The 26,188-nt window shown below is 41.9% G+C and overlaps 1 protein-coding gene across 8 annotated transcripts in view; it reads left to right on the forward strand.

Moving 5' to 3' along the window:
* Nucleotides 1-26,188, forward strand: part of celf5a (cugbp, Elav-like family member 5a) — a 193,211-nt gene that overhangs the window by 99,669 nt on the left and 67,354 nt on the right. For all 8 annotated transcript variants that reach the window (XM_085449579.1, XM_085449582.1, XM_085449580.1 and 5 more), the window contains exon 3: nucleotides 10,305-10,353. In XM_085449579.1, the coding sequence (XP_085305705.1) occupies nucleotides 10,305-10,353 (49 nt within the window). The remainder of the gene's footprint in view (nucleotides 1-10,304; nucleotides 10,354-26,188) is intronic.

A 26,188-nucleotide genomic window follows, 5' to 3' on the forward strand; every position in this document is an offset into this window, starting at 1 on the left:
AATGCGCTTATAGACAAGCAAGGATTTTCTCTAAGTGTCAGGATGAAACATAAGCAGGCTTTGCAGCCAAGGGCTGGAATGGTGGGAGAGTGATGGGACCAGGAGAAGTCGCAGGTGACAGAGTGCTGTGTGTGTGCATGCGTGTGTGTGAAACACGGGGTATTGATATGCTGGGAATGAAGCTTGGAGCAGATGGACAGAGCAGGCTGGATCTATGTCGATCCTGCGAGTTCTGGCTCCTTGTCACAATCCGGCCTTTGATGGACTAACACAAAAACATACACATGTACCAGGCAACTGTGCCCAGTTGAGATTTTACTAACTTGATAAGAATCCTATTCAGTTGCAAATGGTTGATCATTCTATCGTTAATAACCATTGCATCATACTGAGAGAAGACCAGAGGAGACTTACTATGGTTCATCAGAGAAACCCTCAGGATTCAGGCAGGAGGGCATTTATACTGAAAGAATGTGTGCAGTGAAAGTTAAAGGAGGATGCACTAAGATTCTTCTGAAAACAAAATCAGTTAAAGAAAGTCTTATTAAGCTCTCTTCATTTGTAGATTGGGTTTGTTCATTGGTCTGTTTCATTTCCAGGTTCTATTTTTTAGCCTGTCTCACTGTTTCTGGCTCCTCTCACACCTTTCTCCAAAGCAAAGCCAACATGCTTGGCGCTGTCCCTGTCTAAATCCCTCCTTCCATCTATCTCTATCCTCCTCTGGCTTCACCTTCTGCTGTTCCCCTCTTTTTCTGTGAAGGGTAGCATAGGGAGTGGAGGAAAAATGCAGGTGCTGGTGAATTTCTAATAGGCAATCATAGTGCTCAGGACAAGATTCCTACTGGAGGTCTTGGGACCATTAAAGAAACGTCAACTCGGCATAGGTATGCCAAGAATTATGAGTCAGTGGGCAGACAACACTTTTTGGCATCTATTGGTCAGAGCAGCAGGCCGTAATCTGTCACAATCCTGGAGTTGCTGTGACAGCAGCAGGAGCATTCTGGGCTCAACACAGAGGGTAAAGGAAACATGCAGGAAACATGCAGCTCAGGATGTGTGTGTGCATGTGTGTGCATGTGTGTGCATGTGTGTGCGTGCAATTGGATGGATAGGTGCATTTGCGAGATTTGCAGAACACAGATGCCATAACATATTTGGTACATTTAGGCTTCCATTAACAAACCTAAATGTTTTCAGAATAAAGTCATGGCTTCAAGAGCAGATATTCAGTGTCTGTTTCATTGCCTGAAACATAGCACAGACATGCCAAACGCTATGAAAGCAGGGACAGGGCTGAGGGAGAAGTAACAGCAGCAAATCCAACACATGACCGGGGCTGCTTCAAGTAGTTTTTGCTGTCTCTCCATATCAATAAATCAATAACATAATAATCAATAACACCTAATTAAATGAAAGAATGAACAAGACAGTTATTTTGTTTTTTATTGTTATTAATGAAAATTCTGCTGGACGTAACACCATATGATCTAAATTGAAGTGCATGTGTAGTAATGTGCTTGCATGTGAGCATCCAGGATGTGATTATCTACATCACTACCTTAGCTGTAACTCACTGATGGTCAGGAAAGATGTAATCTTCAAAGCAAATATCAAAGCTGTGGCCAGATAGGAAACATGGCATCGGTGCATAAGGGCACCCTTAAGCATTAAAGCCTCACACAAGTCCAGATCTGTAATTCTGTCACGGCACATATCCTCCATCATTCCACTACTTCCTCTCACTCCGGACCCTTTCTGTGGCGCATGCTGGGATTGGCATGATGTCGCCCTTCTGAAGCCACCGGGTTGGGTCTGTCGTCGCGATCTTATCTTTCTAAGGACAGTTCCTCAAAATGAACTGAAGAGAGTAAACCACATGAAACAGCGAGCAGAATAAAAAAGAGAGGGATTCTGTCTGTGTGTGTGGGAGAGATGTGAGCCCACCAAAAGCTTAAGCCTCCAGTGTGCTGTGCAGATAAGATTCATTAGATAGGTTGGTAAATGCAAGAGAGAGGCAAAGCAAGGCAGAGAGAGAGAGCGAGCGAGCGAGAGAGGGAGAGATTGAGCTTGCTGCTGCTCCAGCATTTGTTGACACAGATTTACAATGAGTCTCCCACTGCTTCACGCATTACAGTAACACACCATGTCAATAGCTCTCTGGGCTAGAAAAGCAGCCATGCCAAAGATGTCTGGGACTGATGCCCTTCCCCTGATAACCAAAGTGTGGCTCATAAGTCAGGACGTGTAGGAGAAGGCGGGGTGGGACATGAAAAAAATGTTTCTCTTTTCTGTTTTTAAACACCCTCCCGCCCCACTCTTCTCTCGCAATCTCTCCATCTTCTCACTCATCTTTTCATTCGTTTTTGCTTTTCTGTCACTTCTCTAAGATCCTTTTCCTCCCCCTGTCTTTCCATCTCCCTGGGTCTCTTACTTTTCTCCCCTTCTGTTTCTCTTTATCTCTTGGACGCCCCGCTACAGGCTCAGTAGGACAGGATTTAGGCATTAGCTCAATCCCCCTATCTACTCCCCCTCATGATTGCACACTGTTTCTATCACCCACATACCCAAGTCCAGTGCACAAGTCTTGTAGGACTCAGAGTCTCTCATACAAATACTGTTAGAGAGCTTATACTCCACAAGGCAGGAAGCCATAATCAACTAGACGGACAAGCGTGGTGTGAAAGCGAGCATGCTTGTGCAGAGGGTTTGAATAGTAATAAGGAAACTCAGAGGTGGATGGTGAGCTTTTTATATGGTATTTTGGGCTAATTAGACTCTTTACAGAAGTAATAAAGAGTCTGATCAGAACCAACACATCCACGCCATGCGTGTCTGCTGAGTCATGGGGTGCCACAAATGAGGTAGTTCTGATGTGTGACATTCACCTTCATGAAATCTTGATGAGAGCCGAGTTCTGTTGTCTGTGTAATGAGGGCTGTAGCAGGCAGACAGCTGGCCAACCACTTCAGCTACTAAAGCTATGATAATAGAGAGGGTTGGAAAGTCTTTTGGAAAGCATTCGGTAGATGGACTTCAGGCTGTTTCTGGGAGGCAGTTAGTGTTTTGGGGGAAGAAATAAACAGGAACTTGGATGGCATCAGACAACAGAAGGTCTAATGGTCTTAATCAGAGATGTTGTAGTGGTGCTAGTGGTTATGGTACTACAGATTGCACATGTTCGTGAGTTAGCTGTGGCTTCATTGCTAATTGGTGTATTACAAGAAGAAGCATTCAGTGTAACAGATGGATATTAACAATTTAGTTCCAATATAAGTTGTTCAGCCTTTGTAAAAAAGTAACACTTAATCATACAGCATAAGTACAGAGTAAAAACAAATTGCACTCTGAGCAGCAGTATACATGTTTATCTTTGAGTGCACCTCCACACATGAAATCCTGCAAGAAAATCATAATAAAGCCTGTGTCTTATTTCTATTCAAAGTGAATGTAGATTTATGGAGTAGAACTTTTCTTGCTTACAAATCTGATACCGACTAGCTGAGGTCTGCAGGTGTCTGTCAGTCCATGTCAGTGCCTCGAGCTTAAAATCCTTTTGCTTCTGATAGGAATCCCAAAGCTTATAGTGGCTGCCATCTTCTCAGCACTGACTGATGCTTCTTATCAGGACCACCACACTGCTGCTGCCAGCACATTTCCACATATGGCTAAATTATAAATCATTTGCACAAACATTCTCCCTCATGCATTCAAACACATGTGAGCATTCACGCACGAGCAATACAGGATGAGTATAGTGTAGGCAGCAACGCCTCATTTATTCAAAAGTGTAGTTATTAGTTAAATGCACATGAATATAAACCCATGCATGAAATTCTGTTTATTTAACTGTTTTTATTTAATCCGGTCGTTAAGTCTGACGTCACTAGCCGTGTCTGGGCCTAAACTCCGCTGCCGGTCCATATATCAAACGATCACTATGGCATTACTGAGAGTTGAAAAACTGTCTTAAGTCTTTCATCTTTAATAAAATGATCAGCGTTCTGCTCTACCAGGTGTAACAATTGAGTTTAACATCCAGGCATCCATGAAAACAGAATTTATGACATTTAACGGAGTTAGAAGTTAGCAGGAAGTTAGCTCGCTAGCTTCTATCTAAATACAATATAGCATGTCCTGACTGCGGGGTTTTGGAAACAAATTAAAACGTACAGCTCTGTTTTCACTTCCAACATAAATGAAAACAGAAAGCTAAACAGCAGTGACGTTTGTAGGGTTACTGAAGTTTGGCTAGCTGGTATATAATGATGTGCTATGTGATCGCTAGCGACACAGCTATGTTAGCATAATATAAACAAGCTAACTTTTTTTTCACTCGATAAAAGTTAACTTGAGTGTTCTCGGTGGTCAGGAACAAATGTAATCGCATGGCCGGATGCTGTAAAAGGACCAAACTTCAGCCAGGAGAACAACTGAGATAATCTATCCACAATACGAGGTTATTCATTCATATACTGCTGCATGGGCTGGGCTGTAGTTACATCCTAAGGTTTTAAAAACTGAGCTTAAATAAATGATTAGCGGTAATAAAAGCCGAGGGAGGTCAACAGTGATCACTGACTGTTTTTAGGAGCTTTTTGAGATTAAATAGAAGAAAATACAAAACATTAAACATATTAACAACACAAAAGCCATATTAAACGCAGACTACTTTAGGCCTGGAAGTAGGATTCGTCACGTCATCACTTAACGACCGGATTGCTATGATTGATGACTGAGTTCATTTCCTGTTTTATTTTGGTAATGAGTTTCCCCTGCGTTTGGCTGTTTTCGCCTGCACCCAATCACATTTTTGTATGTAGGTAGTGTTGTCTCTGTCAGCTGGCGGTCTGGCTTTTTGCCCTTGTGTTCTTTCTGTGGCTATCTCTGGTGTCTTTGTATTGTTTTGTTCCTGGACTTAATAAGTGATTCTTATCTTTCATTCAAATATTCATTTTGTTTGCTACACTCATGAACTTTATATTTGGGTCCATACTTGCTAACATCCAACATCTAATGTATTTGAAATCACATACATTGTGTTATAGGCCCACGGTAATGGGAATATATCAAGAACTTGTGCTAATGGTTGGTGACAAGAAGCAGGGCTTTCACTTTTTTAATAAGTAAAATCTAATTTGTATTACACCTTTCAAGATAAACATGACAAAGTGCTTCCCCCAAGAATGCTACAGCATAAAAACAAAACTTAACCAAAACAAAAATGCACATAATTTATTACTATTGTGATTGCAACGAAGCACTTTTAAAGTGTAAAACATTACACAAAGGCTCTCTGCTGTCATGCTCTCTTCCTCTCTACGCTCTCCTTCCTACTGTATACAGTACAGATTTATTAGCTAGAGCCGGGGCCCCCGGACAGTCACCACTCAGCACTCCCTCAGATCAATAATTGGAAATATTAATTATATCAGCTGAGACGGCCCAGTCGGAAGGGGGCTGTTTATGCTCCTGTTACTGAGCAGTGCAGCACTATGAGCTCTGATGGCCCACTAATGCGTATTAATGATCCCAGAACAAACATTACTCTATATTAAACTGGAACGAAAGCCAGAAGACATCACACATATTATATGGCTGTTAGAGTTATTTTATTGCAGCCCTGTAAGTAAGAGCTGTTGGATAACTGTTTCTAAAGGACTGCTTCTACTGAGGAATTGGCTTTTTAAAAAACAAGACGGGATTTACTGCAGTTTTATTTCTGTTTACTGTTCATCTTTACGTGTATCTCTTTTCATAAATATGAAAGTTCAAAATTTGCACTTGGAATCGCACCAGGTCTTGCGTTATTGTCTCTCCACTGGCCGTCTCTGTCACAGGCTGGGTCTCCGACCCAGCACTCTGAGTTTTCTTTGTATTTTTTGATATGTTATTAGTTTGTGTTATTTCCTATTTTGCCTTTAGTTTAGGCAGTTATTGGTTATTGTTCCTGGGTTTTCTATGTTTTGGGGTTTGGTATTTATTCATCACGTGTTGGGTCTGTTGTGTTGTCATGTTTAGTTGTTAGTATTTCCTGTTTTATTTTGACAATGTCATGTGTTCTTTGTTCATTGTATTTAGCTTTCTCTCCTGGTCCTGTCATTAGGTTTATGTCTGTCAGCTGTTCCCCCATGTGTCCCCACTTCCCCTGATCACCTCATGTCTGTATTTAAGCCTTTTGTTTTCTTCATGCCATTGTCGGTTCGTCTGTTTATCTCACCAGGGTCACAGTTTTAGTCATGGTCTTAGCCTGTTTACCTCACCTCAGTCATAGTTCTAGTTTTCATCTGTTATGTATTATTAGTCTTAGTCATGGTCTTTGTTTATTATTTTTCCACCACAGTCATAGTTTAGGTTTTGGTCTCAGTACCATTTAGTATTTTGTTTCTTAGTGTTTTGCCTGTTTGTTTTTGGTCTCTTGGTTCATTTCCCTGCCGTCATCGCATTAAAGGTTCACCTTTCTGTTAATCATTACAATTCCTCGTCATCATCTGCTTTTGGGTCCTGTTTCCACACACATCGGCGCACCCCGCCGTGACAGTCTCTGGGGTTTCACCATTTAAAGAATGGGACTTTGTACTGCTCAATCCTGCTAAACTCTAGTTATGAACTTCCTCCTGTCACAGATAGTGCCAGCAGTAGACTTGAAATCCACCACACCTGGCTGACAAAATCTCAACTACACATCCTTTGACTTTTGTGGTGAAATATAAAATCAGACACTCGAATGGCTCAATCCCAGAGGTGGTTAGGGATTGCTTAAACAGAAACCACACCTGTGTTAGGTGCCATTTTACCAGGTTAAAAAAGTGTCATATGGTACTTGGATATGTGTATCACTTTGTAACAGTATATGTAAAGAGATAGCTGACCATCAGTCTTGTAGACTAATGAACAGAGACAAACCAGCTGGCTGAGTGTGTATATTCCAGGCATAGTGCACACTACATTATGTTCTGCAAGCCCCGGGGTTTCCATCTGACCCTTCTCATAAAACAGCAACATACTAGTGTTAAAAGCTTTAATTCAACTGACTGCGGGCTTAACTGGGCAAATGAGGCGGTTCAATGAAAGCATATAGATTTGTCAAAGCCCTTAGAGCAACACAGTGTGTGGAATGGGAAATGGAGAAAGACCAGGGCGCTTACTGGGAAAACCAGAAACTCTTTTCGCTCGAGGTGGAATTCAAAGAATGTTAGCTAGTTTGAAGATCGTGAAGCAACTGATTGAAGCTTATTTATTGGCTTCAGTCAAACACGATCAGTTTACTTTCACAATCTCCTTGTAATAACCTTTAAGATTCAGAATAAGTAATGTAAAGAAAGAAGAAAGTCCCCATCTTTTCTTCCACACAGTTTAAAAAAAACATGTTTAGGACAGAAGGCACATGCATCAAACTTTTATTTTACCGCAAATGTATTTTTACATAATGATGAAATTAGTATAACGATGATTCTGTGGGAGATACAAAACCCATTAAATAAATCAAAATCTTGATTAATGCAGTATGTGGTTGGTTCCCCTTGTAGATCCGGTGATGCAAATAATAATGAACAAATTTAGAAAAAAAATGAATACCAGAGACAAATTATTTGTGCTCCACAATATCAGACATATAGATATAGCGAGTTTCTCTCCCAGTATTTATTCACATTCAAAATGCATTTTCATCGTTTTGCCAATTATAATTGATGTCCCACAAATATGCAAACAGTACATTTGAGCAGAGGGTAGCCTAGGGAGGCAGGTGGTTAATTTGTGCTGTAAATATACAGTGTTTGTATAATGCAGGTGCTTTTTTTTACCTCTTTGTTTTGTCTTTTTGGGGATTTTTCACAGTGTGTTTGAAAGTGAAAGGCAGGAAAGTGGAGTCAGAGCAGCAGAAATGGCACTCAGCAGAGAGGCAATCTTATCTAAGAGCTGCAGGCATCTTTTTCCTTCACTCTCTTTCTCCCTTCGGCGCTGTGCTTCTCTTACGACTTTCTCCATTTCTTCTTGTCGTTTTCCAAAATCTCACCTATTTTTTTTGTCTGGTATTTTCATTCGAGGCTCTCACTTGATCATTCCCAAATATTTATTAATAGATAAAAGCGAGAAAAGAATCAGTTATTGTTTCATTCTTTATTAGCATGTCAATAATCTGCGAGCTCCAGTTGTTAAAGGGCATAGTGAGAAAAAAATGCCCTAAAGTAGCCGAGTTAATTAATGGTTTCCTTGGCAACACCAGTACTTAATAAATTTAACTTAAGTTACCTTGTCTGTGCATGTGTGAGCAGGCTAATAGTACGGGTGTACAATTTGCACTTAATTTCTGCTGGAATTACACGATTTTCTTTATGTGTTCAAGGGAAATTTAACAAACTGAGAGCCATCAGCTGTGACTGTTCTGGACCATAATGCATTGCTCTCGGGCAAATAAATAGACCATTAAGCTGGCATGTTGGAGGCTGAACAGTAACTAGCTTTAGAGAACTGCCTCCCACACACAGGCACCCTGTAGAGATGGCTGAGATCATAGCATTGTAGAGCCACAGCCGTGGATTTGGCCTCCTCCATCATGCATTTGAACAAAAATCAACTGGCAGGATCGAAGCGTCTTTTGTCCGTTTGACACGTCAAAGGCAAATTCAAAGATTTCCTGTGTTGTTGCGAAGGAGCCGAGGGTTGTTAAGTTATCTGTGAATTTGTCTTGCGGCTGTTTCTTTCCCCGTTTCAGAGGTGTTTCTGTCTCGGAGGTTGCTTTGAACGTGTGCGATAGTATTGCGGTTGACTCTGTAATCTATCTGAACACGCTGTGGAGCAGTGCACCCCGTGGCTTGGCATTAGCATACCGTAGTGCTACTTTGCTCGTGTTATACAAGGAAAAGAAAGCACTTGTAGATGGATAGGGAGAGGGAGAGGAGCCACCCAAGACACGAGGAGCTGAAACCACAACCTTCAGAAGGATAACATCCTCTCTGTTTTCCTACAAAGTCTTAGCTAGTTCTAGTTATTATTTACGATGGGTAAATTTATGGAATAATTTCAGCTAGGGAAGGTTACTCAGTTCCTCAAGGTGAAAATGGATACGTTTAGCACTTAATGAATCGGGCCTGGGCCTCTGCCCCATATATCAGCATGTTATTAAGACATTTTAAAATCCCATTATGGTGTTTCTCCTTGAACATGTCATGCTTTTATTGGACTGCCCTGTCTTTAAATCTGACCTTTTCAGCCCTGTTCTGGAATTGAACGGGGGGGAAAAAGATACATGACAGGACGATGGTTCAAAATATACATATCTGGCTATAAAAATATCAGCGCATGGCGGTTTCTTAGTCATTTGACTGCAACACCAAGAATGACAAGTGGTCTTAAAAAGCAGCTACAAATGGTTCAAGAGGTTGCTTTTATATTCCAGTAATCTTGTTACATGTTTGGGCTATTTGTGGTCTCATTTTTTTAATCCAGTCTTTTTGTTCTCACAGTTGTTGCCTCAGTCAAAGTAGGGTGTGATGCTGGCATTTTGACGTGTGCAGATAAATCATCTTATGAGCTTTACGCTCTGCTGCCGTACATATACATATCATATGCACAGGTGGGTGTATAACCAGCATGTAAGACTCATATATTCAATTTAAAAACAGCTGCTGCTGTAACGAACATTTTGGGAATCATAGTTACATCTTTCACCCTTCTTCCAAACAAATCTGCCAAAGTCGGGCAAAACTGTTCAGCTTGAACAACAATAATGAAAAAAGAAGGAGGTAAGATTGGGGAAGGAGGAGAGCGTGACACAAAGGCTGTGATGACAGAGGCATCTAATCCAGGCAATGCCATTCTTATCAGGGTCCAGTGGATTAGAGTGAGCCTTCTAACCAGAGAATCCTTCCCAGCCAGACACTCTCCACAGCCCAAGGGCCTGGATCAATAGGCCTGCATTGATCTCTCCTCCTGTGGCTGGATTCACTTTTATTAGGACTGCCTTGGTCTCTCTCACTTAGACACACATATGCAGCCCTTCAACTTCTCCATGCAGCCGCTATGAAAAATCCCAAATAGGATTGGGTGTGTGTGTGTGTAAATGGGAGCTTAGATTGTTTTGTTTTCACTAAGTAGCCAGCTCCAGAAACACTACAGTATCAAGTTGACTCAGCTGTATGATGGTGTTTAGGTTGCCTCCGCAGCCACGGCACTTTGATCAGTATTGCAGAGTAGCTATTCATATGGGAGCTTGACATCCCTGGTTTGTGGCCTTCTGTTGTAGCAACGCCGGCCCAAGTCGCCACCTCTAACCTCGCTGACACTCTTTCTTTTCTCTCTTCCAGATGACTCGCCCCATCCAGGTGAAACCAGCTGACAGCGAGAGCCGTGGAGGTAGTTGTCTTCTTTTCTTCATCATTTATTCACATCCTTTTTTTTCATCTGCCTTATCTAGGCTAATTCTCTTCATTTCTTCCCCTCTGATCTCATCTGTTCCACTGCTCCAAATGCAATAATAATAACACTCTTCTTTTGTCCTATCCCACTTCCCTTTCCTTCTTGTTGTTGCACTTCTATTCAGTATGGGAGCAATTTCAACAAAACGTAACCAAATTATGTGAGAGTAGATTTAAAAGACTGGGTGACATCAAACAGGAAGTTTGATGTAATCTTGACTTGACTACATGTCACTAGGTTTGCAGCAATTTGTAATTTTTTGTTGTTTTTTACTGATAATAATTCAAATACTGGATTTATGGATTAATCTCTCATGCGTATGCTTTTTTTGATTAAAGAATGTTTCACTGATGTGGTGAGCTCTGCCCATCTCTCTTTCCCCGTTTCCTGTTGTGAACACATTATTATTACACTGTAATTTAGATAGTTATTAGAATCAGTACTGGAACCGTAGCCATTGCAAAGATCCTGTTAAAACCCACACTGCTTGATCTTGTGCATTTGAATCACAAGACTAAATAGTATAGACAGGAAAAATGGAGCAGAAGCTTGTTCAGCTTGCCAAACAATCAATACATGTGCAGGGATCATGCCAAGATCCTCATTATTTGGCCTTAATTCTGTCCTCTTTGATCTCTCCCATATTTGGAGGCTTTTATGTACTCACTGTCTCTCTGCATATATGTTAATGGGATGCAGAGGCATCCTTCAAGTCAGTGGCAGAAACAACAAAACCTCACTGTTATTATTTGGTGTGCATCTCATCTCGTGTCACCACGTAACAAAGCAAGTTCCTTTTTGTTATTTAAAGGAGGGATGCTGTTCAGTATTTGTCATCCTGGTGCAAAGAGAGAGGTTTGGATGGTTAAAACAGAGGCAGAGAAAATGCAAAAATGATGCCAAATGTGTGCAGCTGCTGTGCAGCACTTCTGAGGCTTTACCTAAAAACCCCTGCCTGTTTTGGGTGAATTAGGATTGCTGGCCACTTGGCTGCCTGTCACATGCACAATCTTCAAAGGACAGCATAACCCCTTGAGATGAATGGAGGAAAGGCCAATAAAGATCACTGTCAGTCCCCCATGCTTTCATTCGTTCGTTCTTTCTTTCTGTCTTTCTTTCATTCTTTCTTTCTTTCTATGCCATCCTCCCTCTTTCTCTAAAACATTTACAGGAGTGGTGAGACAAGCACAAGGGTCTTGTGCTGTCAAGATTGATGTCCCCTATAGCTCCATTGATTTTGCCATTGTGGTGCTGTGTGTCCACATTAACAATGACACTCAGCTGTCTCTTTACTTGGTTGTGAGTAGCTGGGTTTAGAGCTCCCAGGGCACTTTGGTCAGTATGGGGTCTTCTTAGTGGCTGGCCGTGGGGACCCCGCTGAGGAACAAATGAGTGCTGGAACAGACCTGAGAGTCGCACATCATCTTAAATGAACAGGTCAGAGTGCCACCACAGGGGCAATCAAACACAAGCGTGACTTTAACAGGTTAAGACAGAAGTGAAAGCAGGGAGACGTAGTTTGTGGGGAGGGGAACGATCTGACTGTCATTTTAAAATCTGCTCTTCTTCTTCTAGTCTGCTGTCCTGAATTCTTTCCTTTGTAATTATTGGCAAAGATCATTTATGTTAGCTAATAGCCTGTGTTGTGCCCTACTTTCACAAGCTTTAGCATCTTATTCGCTCTAATTCTGATTTTCTCAGTAATCATTGCTAAATTTAACTACCTTCAATATTATTATTATTTGTTTTTTGTGCTTATCTGCCTGCCTTCACCGTCCAGATCAGTAACTTCTAGAGTATAAATCAACCCAGTGTACTGCAGAGCGGATGCAAAAATATTAATTAGGCTCTTAGTGCAGTGGAGGGAGGGACACGAGGGACAGACTCAGCGTGGCCTGCTCTCTCAGGGGCCACGCCGCTAGTCCGATAGGGGGCATATATTCCTCAGTGCACACAGTCACACTAAAACACACAGTCATCCTAATTAGTCCCTTAATCTCATTATGAGGAGGACAGTTCAGATCACCTGCACTAGGTTTCCATCCATGAGGGAAAGACCTGTTACTGTGGTTTTATGCCTGCTGGACCTCCGCTTCAGTGGGAGCAACTCTCTGCTGTTATTAAGCCCAGACAGGCCCAGGCGAGCACAGCGCACTATCCCTGATTATTATTGCAGTAAAAACTGAAATGACCTCACACAGGAATAAGGTAGAACATATTCTCCTAATTCCACTCAATATTTGATGACTCTTGGATACCTGAGCAAAACTGAGCATTGCCTTTTTTACCTTTTTATGGAGTGTTCACTTTTGTTTGATATTTACAGCAAATTTATGAGAATTGGAGAAGACTCGGCCAATAGGTAGCTTGACAGAATCCATATCAGGAAACTGCACTGCACTATAGAACTAAAGGCAATATATATGGTAGAGTAAATCCATCCAAACACTGTCAGCCCCTGCTGCCGCCTAACAAAGACACACTGTGAAATGAATATTAATGGCCAATCACCTACCTAATCTAGCAGAACAGCAGCCGTTACACATTGAGCCACCAGCGCTGTGAACGTCTCCGTCACCGATGACGCAGATCGTTCTGGGATGTTTCTGTTGGGGAGACGTTTAAAGAGGCACAGCAAGGAGGCAGCAGGGACCTGTCTCTCTCATTTTCTCCTCGCAGGTCTCTGATATGAAATAGATTGATTTTCCATCACACATGGCACTGATGACTGGCACTGTCTGCTGCTGATATTTCATTTTTGAAAGGCTGTTCAGTCCCTCCTTAGAGAGTTTGGCGTTCTTAGGCAAGATAAATCAGCTTTAACCACTTTGATTTCATCCTAAACCTTTTACCAGCAGCTCGTCTTTTAGCGTTCCATCATTACCGCCTGCCCCTTAGTGTTTCCTTCCTTTGTAGACTGTCATTTCATTTGATTTTGTCTTTTGTATCAGGCTTTTTTTAAAGATCCATTCTGCTCACGGGCTAAATGATATTTCTGTGCAAGTGCTGCATTTTTGTATTCCTCTGTGGCTCTTTGTATTTTCCAGCTTAACCTACTGTTAAAGTTTTAAGCTCAAATATTGTCCAGAAAGCAGAAAGAGGAGCAGGCGAGCTGTCAGCTGGGGCTCTGTTGGTGTTGCAGCAGGCCTGCCTGGCACAGCTAGAGCTACAGCCCACTGAGGAGGCCTGGATTAGAAACAGGCTCTGGCATTTTCAAGGCAGGCCTGCCGCCCACATGCACACCCACACAGAGAGGACAAACAGGCGAATTCATACATACCCATGCAGCTCTAACGCACATACACACTTTCTCTCTCACGCGAGCACGCACTCAGTGGGAAGTCGGATTTGGATGATAATAGGAACACATACGCACACAAAGAGACATGCCCACTATAGGTTACATATTTACACGTAGACTCATACGGTGTGCACATATGCTGAGTGGCACGGGTCTGTTTTCCTTTCATGAGCTGTGTTTTATATTGTGGGCCCAGCAGCAGCATTGCATTTCGTTTTTATGTTTACTCAAACTGAAGGACAATGAAAAGGTTTGCTGCAGGTCACTGAGATGTGACGGAACAAGAAGAGAGAGGAGGATAGAACCAGAACAAGAGGAAATAAGTAAAATGGAAAGTGAAGATAAGGGAGTGCGGAGAAAGATTAGAAATCTAGATTGAGACTGCAGGGTACATGCAACGTTGCTGTTCTGTGCTCAGGTTTTTTTTATGTGGTATAAAAGACAACACAGTGGTCTGTGCTCTTCTTCTTCTCCCTTTTTACTAGAGAGACAAGTTCTCTGTGTCAGAGGAGCTTAGTAATGAACCAACAGGAAGGCCTCTAAGCTCTACTGATCCCCTTTAGAAAAGCGAGGAGGAATGAAGGAGAAAGAGGTAGAGCAAGAGCAATCGGTTGGAAAAAAAAAAAAGAAACAGCAAAAATAGAGAGGTGGACAATAGGAATTTGTTCTGAGATATAGAAAGTGGGAGAGACACACAAACACATACGCACGCACACAGACCGAGTGCAAAATAGAGAAAAGTATGGCTAAACCAGTGAGATGGAGGGAGGAACGATAGGGGCAAAGCGAAAAAGCTGAACAGTATATCTTCTCCCTTTGGAGAGACGAAAACTATAGATTACTGGTCACAATGTGCTTGGCTGGGCATAAATGGAGAGATCTTGAAATACTAGGGAGTATGTTCAGAGGTTGTGGGGATCAGGGTGAGCTAATCCAATAGTAAAGCCAGCTCTGGGTCACACATTCAGAGCTCAAACTCCTTGTCCAAATCCCCTCTGGTGCTCTTACACAAACAATACTGATACACAGGCCTTTGCTCACCAAGAGTTCAGTCAGCTAACTCCACCGAGTCTGCCTGGGATGCTCAGGTCACTCTGCCCGTAAGCTCTTACATTTACCCTCACATCAGCACGAACTGGGCTGTTTTGAAGGGGAGGGGTGGGGTGAATTGGGTTTACGAATGACAGACAAGGAGAGAGAAGGCAGGAGAGCAACAGAGAGAGAGAGAGATGATGAAATAATTTCTATAGGGATGTGCTTTGCTCCTGTGGGTCAGATTGTGCTGAGGCTGTAGGAGTTATGCAGAGTCAGTGGAAGGAGTAGCACAACAATTCACTAATACACTGGGTAGGTGGAGATCAATTAGCCTTATCTTACAAACTACTAATGATAATACCAATGCAAAACTTGCTGACAAGGCAAAGAACAACAAGAGCTCAGAGTGATGATGTAATGAATTTAGCCAGTTGAAAGATACAGTATTTCTGCAAACACACTAGCTTGTGCTCTTTTTTTTCTCCGAGGCAAACACACTATAGTGGCAGCTTCTGTGATACTCGGTCAGCATACGCAGAAGCAGCATCAGCTTACAGACAGTGGACAAAATACCAGGAAGACTTTTGCAGTATAACACATCGCAAACTTAAAAAAAAGAGAACGTGAACACTGAAACACCTTAGTAGTTTTTACTGCAGTGTTTTTTTGATTGTACAAGTGTTTCATGCTTCAGGTATTTCGTCTACACTTTGTACTTGCCCATAAATATTCATGCATACATAAATTCAGCTAAACACACATTCATCCTTGCGCTCCTTAAAAAAAATAAATAAATAAAAAAATCCCCTCCTTTTCGTCCTTTGCTCGTTGCATTGGTCTTGTAGCGTGGGCAGATCAGCAAAGGTTACTGTTGAACACAGAAAGGAAAGGTCAGAAATCATGTTTAGTTTTCCTGGGGCCGGGAGGTAATTCCAGCCAGCAGATTGCGTTCAGACGAGCAGGCAGGCCGGTGGTGGAGATGCTCATGAAGAAGGAAGCGAGGCGGGGATGGGGACAAGGTTATCCAGTCAGCCACTGCCTCTCAGCCCCTTCGCTGTCACCCTTAATAACACCCTCTCCCTTATCACTGCAACAATCACCTTGAGAAACAAACTTGTCTTCTTTGAGAGAGGGATGAGGAGAGGGAAGAGACGGCCCTCGTATGCATCTGGTATGCCATTCTCATTACAGCAACTCCACCTCTTTGGGGACAGACAGACCCCAGGTCAATTTAGTACTCAATTCTCTACACTTTGTATTTCATTCTCCCTTTTTTCTCTCTCTTTGACGCCCCCCCTTCTTCTGTGTTCTTTTCCCTCAGTGCCCTTTGAAAACACTGGAACTCTAGATAATATACAACAGTTCAGGGTCAATATTTATTTAAAGTATAATACATACCATAATCATTTGTGTCACTGTCACTAAAAAAGAAAAAAATGATTATCTTTAGCAATACTTAACTTTAAATTATTCCGAAAAATTTCATCTGGACACAACATCATTTTGCACGATTTCTTGCAAGACTTATGCGCAAATTTGATTCGTTCTCATTGCAATATACTCTAAATGTGGACTTTGATAAATTAAGTCTTTGTGGAAGCTCATGCATGCTTACACACTAGCTTAACAAGGCTTGCAAGGCAAACACTTTCAGTGACACAAACTCAAATAAGAAAACTGACTTTTTTAGGGTTTGCCTCATTTAGACCTCATCATCTCACTTCCTTTCACCTAAGAACATTCTGCATTAACCTGTTTATCATTACATTACATTTTTAATAGGTATGACCAAACATATTCCCTATTAGGAGATCTCTATGAACACCTGACGTGAGATCTTCTGGTTGTATAGTGATAATAGCAATGCCAAGCCCGTACCTGCGGCTGATAAACTGATGTGTCGATTTGTGTGAGCATAAGTGTGTGCCTGCTCTCCGCGGACTTGCTGCTCTGTGATTGCAGTGGAGCTGGAGGAGGCCAGGCAAAGGCTCTGATTGGACGGCAGAGTCTTTGCAACCTTTGCCAAATCACTGCAATCACCCGTTTGCTTCTTCTCTCGGCTTTAATGACACCACTTCATAAGGAATCGGGCTCATCAAGTAACCCACACACACGCTCGCTCACACAGTCACCTACACGTACACATATACACAGTGAGGTCAGACTTGGCAGATCAGGCGGGGGCGCGGGAGGGAGAGGAACAGGGAGAGGAGGTCCACTAGCAGATGGGAGGAGATTAAAGCAGACCGGAGACGAATGCATGCAGGGAAATTTGTTCACATTTGCGCACGTAACACTAATACATCACGGATGCAGGTTTTGCTGTCCGGTTTGTTTTGAGTTAAATTGAGTTAGTTACGATGTGGACTGAAGTAAACAAGTCGGTACACAACCCAACAGCGGACGAACGATTGCTTTTAGCAGCAGATTTTTGGGGTAGCGCTCTTAGATGTTTTGATATTTTTCTCCCCGACAGTGGAGTAAGATTTGCTCTCCTTTCTTTGCAGGCTGGCCTCTTCCCAGCCCTGAATTCGGTGCCCTAATTTTGTGAGACCTTTGCTCCCATGCACTCCATGTGGAAAGAAAATGTCCTGTTTGTTCACCGAGAGAGGAAAAAGCCTATTAGGAGCTTTGCGGTAAAGAAAAACCGACAGAAGGGAAACAACAATTGTGTATGAGCAACCGAAATTGGCCCATTTAAATTCACACAAACCGCAAGTGTACAAATAAATAGTTGGACACAAATCATATTTTACATTACATTTCTTAAGCGTCTAAATTAACCTGTTTACATTCATGAAGTGTTTACACATTTGCATTATTTTCAAATGTGCTTTGTATGTAGGACATATTTATTTTTTATTTTAGGTTATTATACATTGACAGTAACCTGTTCAAAAAAAAATAGGAGTGACAAAGAAAATGGGAGCACATAAGAGAAAAATGCCAAGGCAAAAAAAGAAAAAAAGTGATGACAAAGAAAGAGACAGGAAACAAGAAAACAAGAGCATCTTCTACCTCAGGATATGAACACAAATAAAATGCCTTTTCAGTCAGTATTAAAGAGAAGTCAAAATATATGCAGTCCTGTCACTCTAATTGTACATCAGTACAATTTCACTCTGAGAGCGTTAGACGAGCACTTTTGCGTGGGGAAATTGAATGTAACAATATGCCACTTCCAGATGAATAAAAATGTCAGCTCGTGTATTTTAATATTTGTTTTTAAATCTAAAATCAAAGTTTTACACATTATGCTTGATGTGTGAAAACAAGATTAGATTTTGGAGGATGTTTAGACTCTGCAAAGTATAAACCAGACACAGGTTCATAAAGTTAGCAAAACATGAAACAAAGTTACTGAGAAAACCAAATTAGATCTTCATTACAATACCTGTAACTCCGCTAGCTTTCCACGTCTGTCCCTCCAGTCGCTCGTAGCCTCTCGTAGCACCCTCTGTCTCTCTCACTGTCAGTCACTTCACTTAAATCACTGCGCCATGGTACCACTAGACTGGAAAGGACACTTGCTCCAACCAAATGATTCAGGCACGGATACGGGCGCAGTGGATTAAAGCGCGATTAGGTCAAAAAATACAGTTTTTAGTGGAATATTAAATTAGCATAAAATTCATTACTGTTTTGTTATGCCTATATTGTCTGTGACTTCAGCTCTGGGAGCTATTAAAGCAGCGACATCAGACAAGGACACAGGACATAAGGACAAGGAGGAATAGCATTGGATAACATTCTTGTGATGCACCATTAGTGAATGCCAACATTGGTTCAGTGGGCACCGTAAAGAGGCTTTTAAATTAGGCCCAGCCACATCTCACCTGCCTTTCCCGTTTCACCTGCTGAAACGACAAATAGTGAGCATGCACGCACTGTGACACACAGTCGTGTGATTACCCACCCGCCCACTCTCTATTCACCCTCTTCCCACCCATGTGCCAGTCAAACAAGTGCAGAGCTAATGGAGAGAGAAGCAGTGATTCTGGGGCTGTAAAACTGCTGCAGCTGAAAAGATGATTGGGGTAACCTTTGGTTTGATACGCCGAGGAAGAAGGTGTTTTAACATTATTCATAAGTATTCATGTGTGTATTCGACACAGCTGCCTTAAGTGTACACGTGGTTATGCTCAAACTGCCATGGCCTGACCGTGGCAGCTCATCATGTAAGATTTGTTTTTTTCTCCTTTATTTCTTCAAAATAAATAAATAAATGAGATAAAAACACACAAAAAACAAAACCCTTACTATATTTCTCTTCTCTCACTTGATCCCTTAGATCTTGCACTGATATTTGTACAAGGTTTATACTATCCCCCAAAGTGTGCTTTGTTTTCCTTTTCTTCCCTTTAGCCGCCTTCTTCCACACTCTTTTGACTTCTCCCCTGGCCCCAGCTCAATGATGAGTCTATCAGGCGAACTGGCATTGTCAGGGATGACTGGCGAATGGGACTCCATATAAAAAAGTTCTTGAACATAGCCCCAGAGACTTTGGTTCATCCTGTGGCCAAATCCAAATCCAGGCCATCCTGATTGCCTTTTTGCAATAAACGTGAAGAACGTCCCTTTCTAAAGGCTGCACTAGTGAACGCTGTGAGCAGAGAGAGGAACAAGCTTTCATATGACTGCTCTACCTTTGGCTGCTAAAGCTCTGACCTGACACCAATTTTAGGGAATGTGAATTTCAAAGAACGCTTTGATGGTGGAGAGGGTTATTGGGCGAGATCTGACGATCAAACTGTCTTTTCATTCTAGATTAGCTTCTGAGTTGGGCTAATGACAGAAGCAAAGCAGTGTTGTGATAAGGAAGAGATCCCATCTGGAAATGATGTTACCGGTTGTCGAATGACAACAGCTGATAGAGGTCCACAGATCTGTTTCCTTCTCCTTTTTTGTTCATGACTATATTGCAAACTCTATCCTCCTGTGCTCCGCATCCCCTGCAGCAATAAACTTGTCAGAAAAACAAAACAAAAATATGACAAAAACTTGCTTGAAATACAAATAAATCCATTCGTCACCTATTGATTTTCTTACCATTAGGGAGAGGAATGGCTCGACTGTTGTTGATGTGGAAGATATTGTGGGTCAATACTGTAGTGCTCTTAAAAGCCATGGGAGATTTTCAGGAAATTCAGCAGGGGCTAAGAAAGGAGGCCAGCCTCCAACTCTGATATTAAGAAAATGTCTGGACTAGTTCAGCGACATCTGTCTGGCATTAATGTTATCAGGGAATCGGGAAGCAGTGCAGGCACAATGTGCTTTAGGGAAAGGTACGGCTCTGGACAGCTGCCTGCATGGACTGCTGGCACACATCAGCCTAATATGCTGGATTGGAAACATGGATTGATTCCTGAATGTTAAAGTGAAACCTTGAAGCACTACTTTGACTGTTGGAGCGAGAGATGTTTTGCAAGGCTATTTGGCATCCTAATCTGAAAGGGTCTCTTAATATATGACAGCTCTGTTTAGCAAGACCAGCCTGACAGCGAGGGGAGCAGGGGATGGCATGGTGAACATGTTAAATCCAGGTATGAGACAGGAAGATGGCATCTTTTGGTTCCATGGTGGGTGTAGTTATGGCTAATACAGTAATTATATCAACAGCTGCCTCCTTTCTCAGGTCAAGAAGGAGTGGAGGTTGAGGTGCTCAGGGATGCCAAAGTCCCAGTCTCACTGACTGTCAGCCCCTTCGGCCTTACTCCTTTCTACAACCCACCTTCCTCCATCCCTCCTGCCTTGTGTTATTTTAGGAATCTATTCTTGGCCTGCCAGCGTGTACAATCTGAATTATTTATATGGAGAAATGGGATCCCTGCATGATAGTGTAAACAGGATTTTATTTGTGCCATCTAATTAAAATATAAACAAAGTGAGCCTGCCTTTAAATAAAAATCAAAAAAACAATATTTGCCATAGTGTTTATACCTAATAAAACATATATTGTTCGTAGCATGATTTACTCGTTAAAGTGGCCACTTTTGCAGTATTTTAATACGATTCATTCATATATTCATACATGGTTATATTTACTGTGAGGAAATTGCATGCAAACTCTCCTGTTAATAGGCAAATACAGCAACAGACATGCTTGCACACGACAGAAAAAGTGCGAAACCCAGCTGGGAAATGCTTGTTGTTCAATCCTTTGTGGCTTTTTAAGTTTGTGAAGCGTGCTACGTGTCACATGTGTTGGGTCTACGCATTTCTGTTTTTGGCTGTGCGTCTTTGTTGCTTGACTCGTGCACATTTGCAGCACATGTTTTCAAACTGATGAAGATGTTTCCTTAATATGCTTTTTTTTTTTTTTTCTCATGTTGCCTTAAGTGGCGGTGGGTTGAGCTCTCTTCACCGCCGTGCAAATTGCCCTTTTCCATTCTTATCACACGAGCCCACAAACAGAACATGAAAAGCTGAAAGCAGTCAACAGAAAGCTCAGTATGAAACGAATGTGACCTACAACTGCAGAGAAGTAATGTACAGCGGCAGAGACACAGAAAACAAAGGCTTCTGTCAGAATCCTCTGCTATCTCGCTAGCGTGCCTGCAAAATATGTTTCCCCGCTTCTGTGTGGATGTCAAGCTGCTCTGCCTTCTATCTGGATGATATTAATGAAAGGTGAAACAGGGAATAATCAGAGATCACAATATTTTTTACCCTTGATACAGATGCCTATTCTTACGCTGCTGGCAGGAGAGATCTCCTCAACGTTCAGCTCAGCTCTGATCTGACATTAGGATTCAATGCAACATTTCTCTCTTCGGCTCACTCGTCTTGCTTTTTCTGCCGTTCCCTCTTCTCCTTACACTCCCTCCACCTACCTCTGTCCACTCAGCCTGACTGCAGCTAAAGGGTAAAAAAGGCTCAGGGGAAGTGCACTTCCTCCACCGCGAGGTCCCGGGCCGACCATGTGACACGAACCTCCCGGCATCTAGCTTTTGCTGTTCTTCTCCTCTTCATGCTTTTTTTTCTCTAGACAACGTGTCTCTTTATCTTTATCCACCTTAGTGACCTCATCCAGAGAGACTGATAAAATTAACCTCTGATGAGCAAATAGCTTCTCCATCAAACAAGGGTCAGTTCAAAAGCTCAGCCTTGTTGTAGAATAACACAGTTGACAAAGCAAAGTATAAATAGGGTGTTTTTCTATACATAAAAATCACCGGAGGACATTTGTAGTCGCGCAGTGAAAGATGTATGAAGACTCAACAATAAAGAATCACAGATAAATACCAGTGATTCATCCCTGTTTGTTCTGAATTTATGTATATGGACTGACTTTTTAAGGACAGCTAAAGAAGGCAAAAAATTAAGCTACTGAAATATCTTCATATAACCTAAAATCAAACGTAAAAATAAAATGTGAAGATGTAGAATTGATTCAGTAAATAGCAAATACTCAGAAATTTGTTTATATCCAATTGCGTATCAAAAAATTGTAAAGTTACCAGAAATATTCAGGCTTGTACTCTGTTCATGTTGGTTCGTGTTGGTTCTGTTGGTGCTCTCATACATGTGTTTGTCTGGCTTGTTTTATCCAAATAATTGTGAATGGATGGCTCAGCTGAACAGGTCAGGTTGCAGTGTGTAGACAGCAGAAGGTATTCCTTGGAATATGTCGGCCTTAGGGCTTGCACTCTATGTGTCATCCTGTTTGTGTGTGTGTGTCTAGCTGTGTGAGGCTCAGTGGCACCTTTCAGAGTGGGGTGAGACCATGTGGTCTGCACTGACTGCTTTGGAGGGAGACAGGAGGGCCCAGCTGGTTCAGGCAGAAGAGCTCTCTGACTAGCCAAGGCAGCCTTACAGCCTGCCAACCAACCTGACACACATGCACGCACGCACACTCGCAAACACAAACAACATCATGCTGTGGTTAGACAAAGATTTTCCACGGCACAAAAATTGCTGGGAATTGCACACTACTCTCCATGCAATTAAAAAGATTTCTTTTTTTTTGCCAGTGTGGTTTGGCTAGGAGCTGTGCAAAGTGCAGCTTGTCAGTGTGTCTCAGCTGAGCTTGTGCATGGATATAAACACAGGAGTGAAGAACACGTTCAGGCCTCCTGGTTACACGAGGACAGCGATGCTCACTGGAATTCCGTCATTTCAGCTGACTTGCAGGCAGGATCTTGGTGAAAATAGCCACCTATTACAAATATCCTTGAATGCAACGTGCAGAAAAGAGGGGGGGAAAAAATCTTTATTTGTTGGCAGTCAAGTGCTTGTCCTGCAAATTATACATGACCACAGGTCCTATTGATTCTCTCTTGTTTTTCTCAGTCTGATAACACATTGTTAGGAAAGTTGTTACAGCGGACTCTCCCAAATTGTTTTATAAACACAGAGGGAAAAGGAACAGTCTAGAAGCTGCCACGTGTAATAAAATTAATTTCTCGCCAGTGTAATTCCATATATCTCTTCAGCGTGATTGGTTGTTTTTAACAATTTTACAGAAAAGCACAGGTATTTCTTTGTGATTAAACAATCCAAACCTAATTAAAAGTAACTCCAGCTAAACAATTCCCAATTTAAAGTCTACCGACAGCTGCTAGAAGACATTTACAATAACAGTAGCATTGATTGCTACTTCAACAGCTTTGACAGAGAACAATGGTTGGAGAAACAATACTTATTTGGAATTTATTCATCCCGTGTTGTAGCAGCTCTATTTATTCTGACCCCCATCCCGCCATACGGTCCACTGGCTCTCTAGTGAAATCTGAAGTGTATCTCTAAATGGTGTGCAAGTGCTGCAAGACTTGCACAAATTAGCTGTGTTAAAGTATATGTATGCCTTCAATGGAGGAAAGGCTCACTGGAGGCACTGTGCTGCTTATCTGAACAGTAGGAACGTGGACAGAATGATTAGGTGGTCTAACCATAGGCGTCCACCCCCTCTGGCCTGGCCATTTTCACTACTTTTCTGTAAAGCAGTTTCTTTTTCTCTGCAAATGGTCTAAAGGGTAAGCTCAACCAGGGGCCATGTGTGAGTGGATGGCAAACTGAAACAAGAGATCTAAAAAGAATTTGTCATTTTAAACAAAGTGGTTTGGAGAGACTCATACTAAACTTATTTTCTGTTCAGTTTTACCTGTCAGAAAGGGCAGGAAAAAAATGACCCAAAGAGGGAGTGCTACTGCCTCTTAGGTAACACCTACCTGTAAAACCTGCAAACCTGCAAGGGGGCCAAACAGCGTGTGGTCCCCGGTTTCTCCATTAGAGAGCTAGCTTGGCATTCGGAGGGAGTAATTGGCTGGATAGGGTTTCAGCAGGCTTAGCCACCCTGCTGGCACAACAAGCCTGTCTGTCCCCATCCCTGAGTTGCTGCTCTGCTTGGCAGGAGTGTAGCCCGCTCAACTACTGCCATGTTTCCTTCAAAGCCTGTGGAGAAGCTGGGGATGGCAGCAGCTGTTTTCCCAGGGGAGCCAGAGGAATTCAGGGCCTCTGGTCATTAGTAGGAACCAGCGTGCTGGGGTAAACCTAAGGGTAAACCTTTATACAGCTGGGAGACCAAACCTCATCCCTTCATTTCTCCATCTCTTCATTCATCCATTCTTGTCCATGGAGGATTATGCATTCTTGATTTCCTCACACGAAAAGTAGGATAGGCGAGTGTGGAAGTACTAACCCATATGGAAAAGAATAAGGAAAACCGGTTTTGGTTGTTTTGTATTATACTCACATGTGTCTCCTATGACACAATTAAAAGAACTGAGTGGAAATTTAGTCAAAATATTGCACGAGAGAAAGTCAAAGTGCTGCAAGACATAGTAGTGGCAAAACTTCTATTACAACAGAAATATTTACTAGCCTTTTGGAGGCAACTGGAAACAGTTTAGCTGGTGCTCTGTGAGAAGCAGGTTTATAGTAATAAATACAGAAGGAAATAAAATGTGCAAGAGGACAATGTTTTTCTAGGAAGGCTTAAGAATGTCTGAAAATCTGTTTGTTCAGATAGATATTGTGGTCCAATTGTTTAGTATGGTTCTTCAAAATTTGTGACTACAAAAATGTCCACATTGTGAAAGCAACTATGAAACCAAGGACAGTTTTATTCTGTTGCCAATGCCTTGGTTAGATTTAACAAATGGTGACAAAAATCTGCTTCCAAGCCTAATCACAGTGTGGGTCTTCGCGATTTTTTTTGTGCATACGATTGGTTAGAATTTCTTTTCAAAGCAACCAAAGTTGTGTGTAAAATAACAAAATTGGTAGAAATATAGATACATTGATACCCAGCTGAGTGTGCTTGAGAAAATGTAAGTAGTGCGCACGATTTGTGGTTATCTTGTGTATATGAGTGTGCACAATTCTGAGCACGTTGCGAGTCACTGACATTTGGTGTGTACAGGGACATAAGTCTCTGAGGAGTGTGAGTATGATACAATATCTGAACATCTGGAGGGGCCTAAGCACCACATAGGTCTGGACTGCTGTCAGAACTCACCATAATATGTTGTCCCCGTTTTCACAGTACAAACATTGCACATATGGACGAAGTGAAAAGCAGCCTACTCAAATTTTAATAAATGTATTATAGCTGAAATAAATTTCAAGTATTTATTTGTGTAAACAAACTCTTCACTCATGCAGATGAAGTTTAGATGATAAAAAAGCTTTGAGATCAGAGAACAGGGCCTAGTTTCAATATGGCACCTAAGCAAATGCAATGCCTGTTTTCTTCTGTTGCTATGCATGCATCCAAAGCCTCGTCTGTGACTGGCAGTGATGGAAATAACAGCGTTACTTTTTTCGGTAATGAGTAATCTAAGTAATTACTTTTTCTATCGTTACAACACCGTTACCGTTACTAAAAAGAAAATGCGGTGCGGTCGCGTTACTATTTTTCAACAAATAGACGGTTGAAGCTGTCTTCAGCTTACCGCATCTTATATCAGCTGCATGGAAGTAGCTGTAAGTAATCTGGGCGCTACAGCTTTAAGCTGCTACGCGCTCCCGCGGACGGCAATCACTTTCTGCCCGATGATCACTTTTTGGCACAACACCTGGAGCTAAGGGGGCAAAACAATCGCATGAGTGCTGCTGTTTGACTGAGGAAGAATAAAGTAGTCGTGGTAAGCCAATCACATAACCACTTCAAGATGACAAAGCAACAAGGTGATATATACCAGTTTTTAAATTGTGCTGATAGGCCACGTAAAACCAGAGTCATGATAAACGATATATACGCGGCGTTTTTTCCTCAATAGTTTCGTCACGTTTACTGTCTAAGGACAGCGCAGCAAGCACTCTCTGCTTATGACAAAAAATAAAAAAATTTAAATAAAAAAAAACCCTGCCCTTTCGTGTTGGTGGAAAAATGCACCATGTCGACCAATCAAAAATGATATGGCAACATTACATTTGGTTGTTTAGGAAGAGGGGGAAGTTTTAGGGGTGAGGGTGAGACAGAGAGAAAGAAAG

The sequence above is a fragment of the Copadichromis virginalis genome, linkage group LG23, assembly GCF_057382275.1.
Source record: "Copadichromis virginalis isolate Kocher_CV1m ecotype Utaka linkage group LG23, C_Virginalis_male_GT1.1, whole genome shotgun sequence".
Taxonomy (NCBI): Eukaryota; Metazoa; Chordata; class Actinopteri; order Cichliformes; family Cichlidae; genus Copadichromis; species Copadichromis virginalis.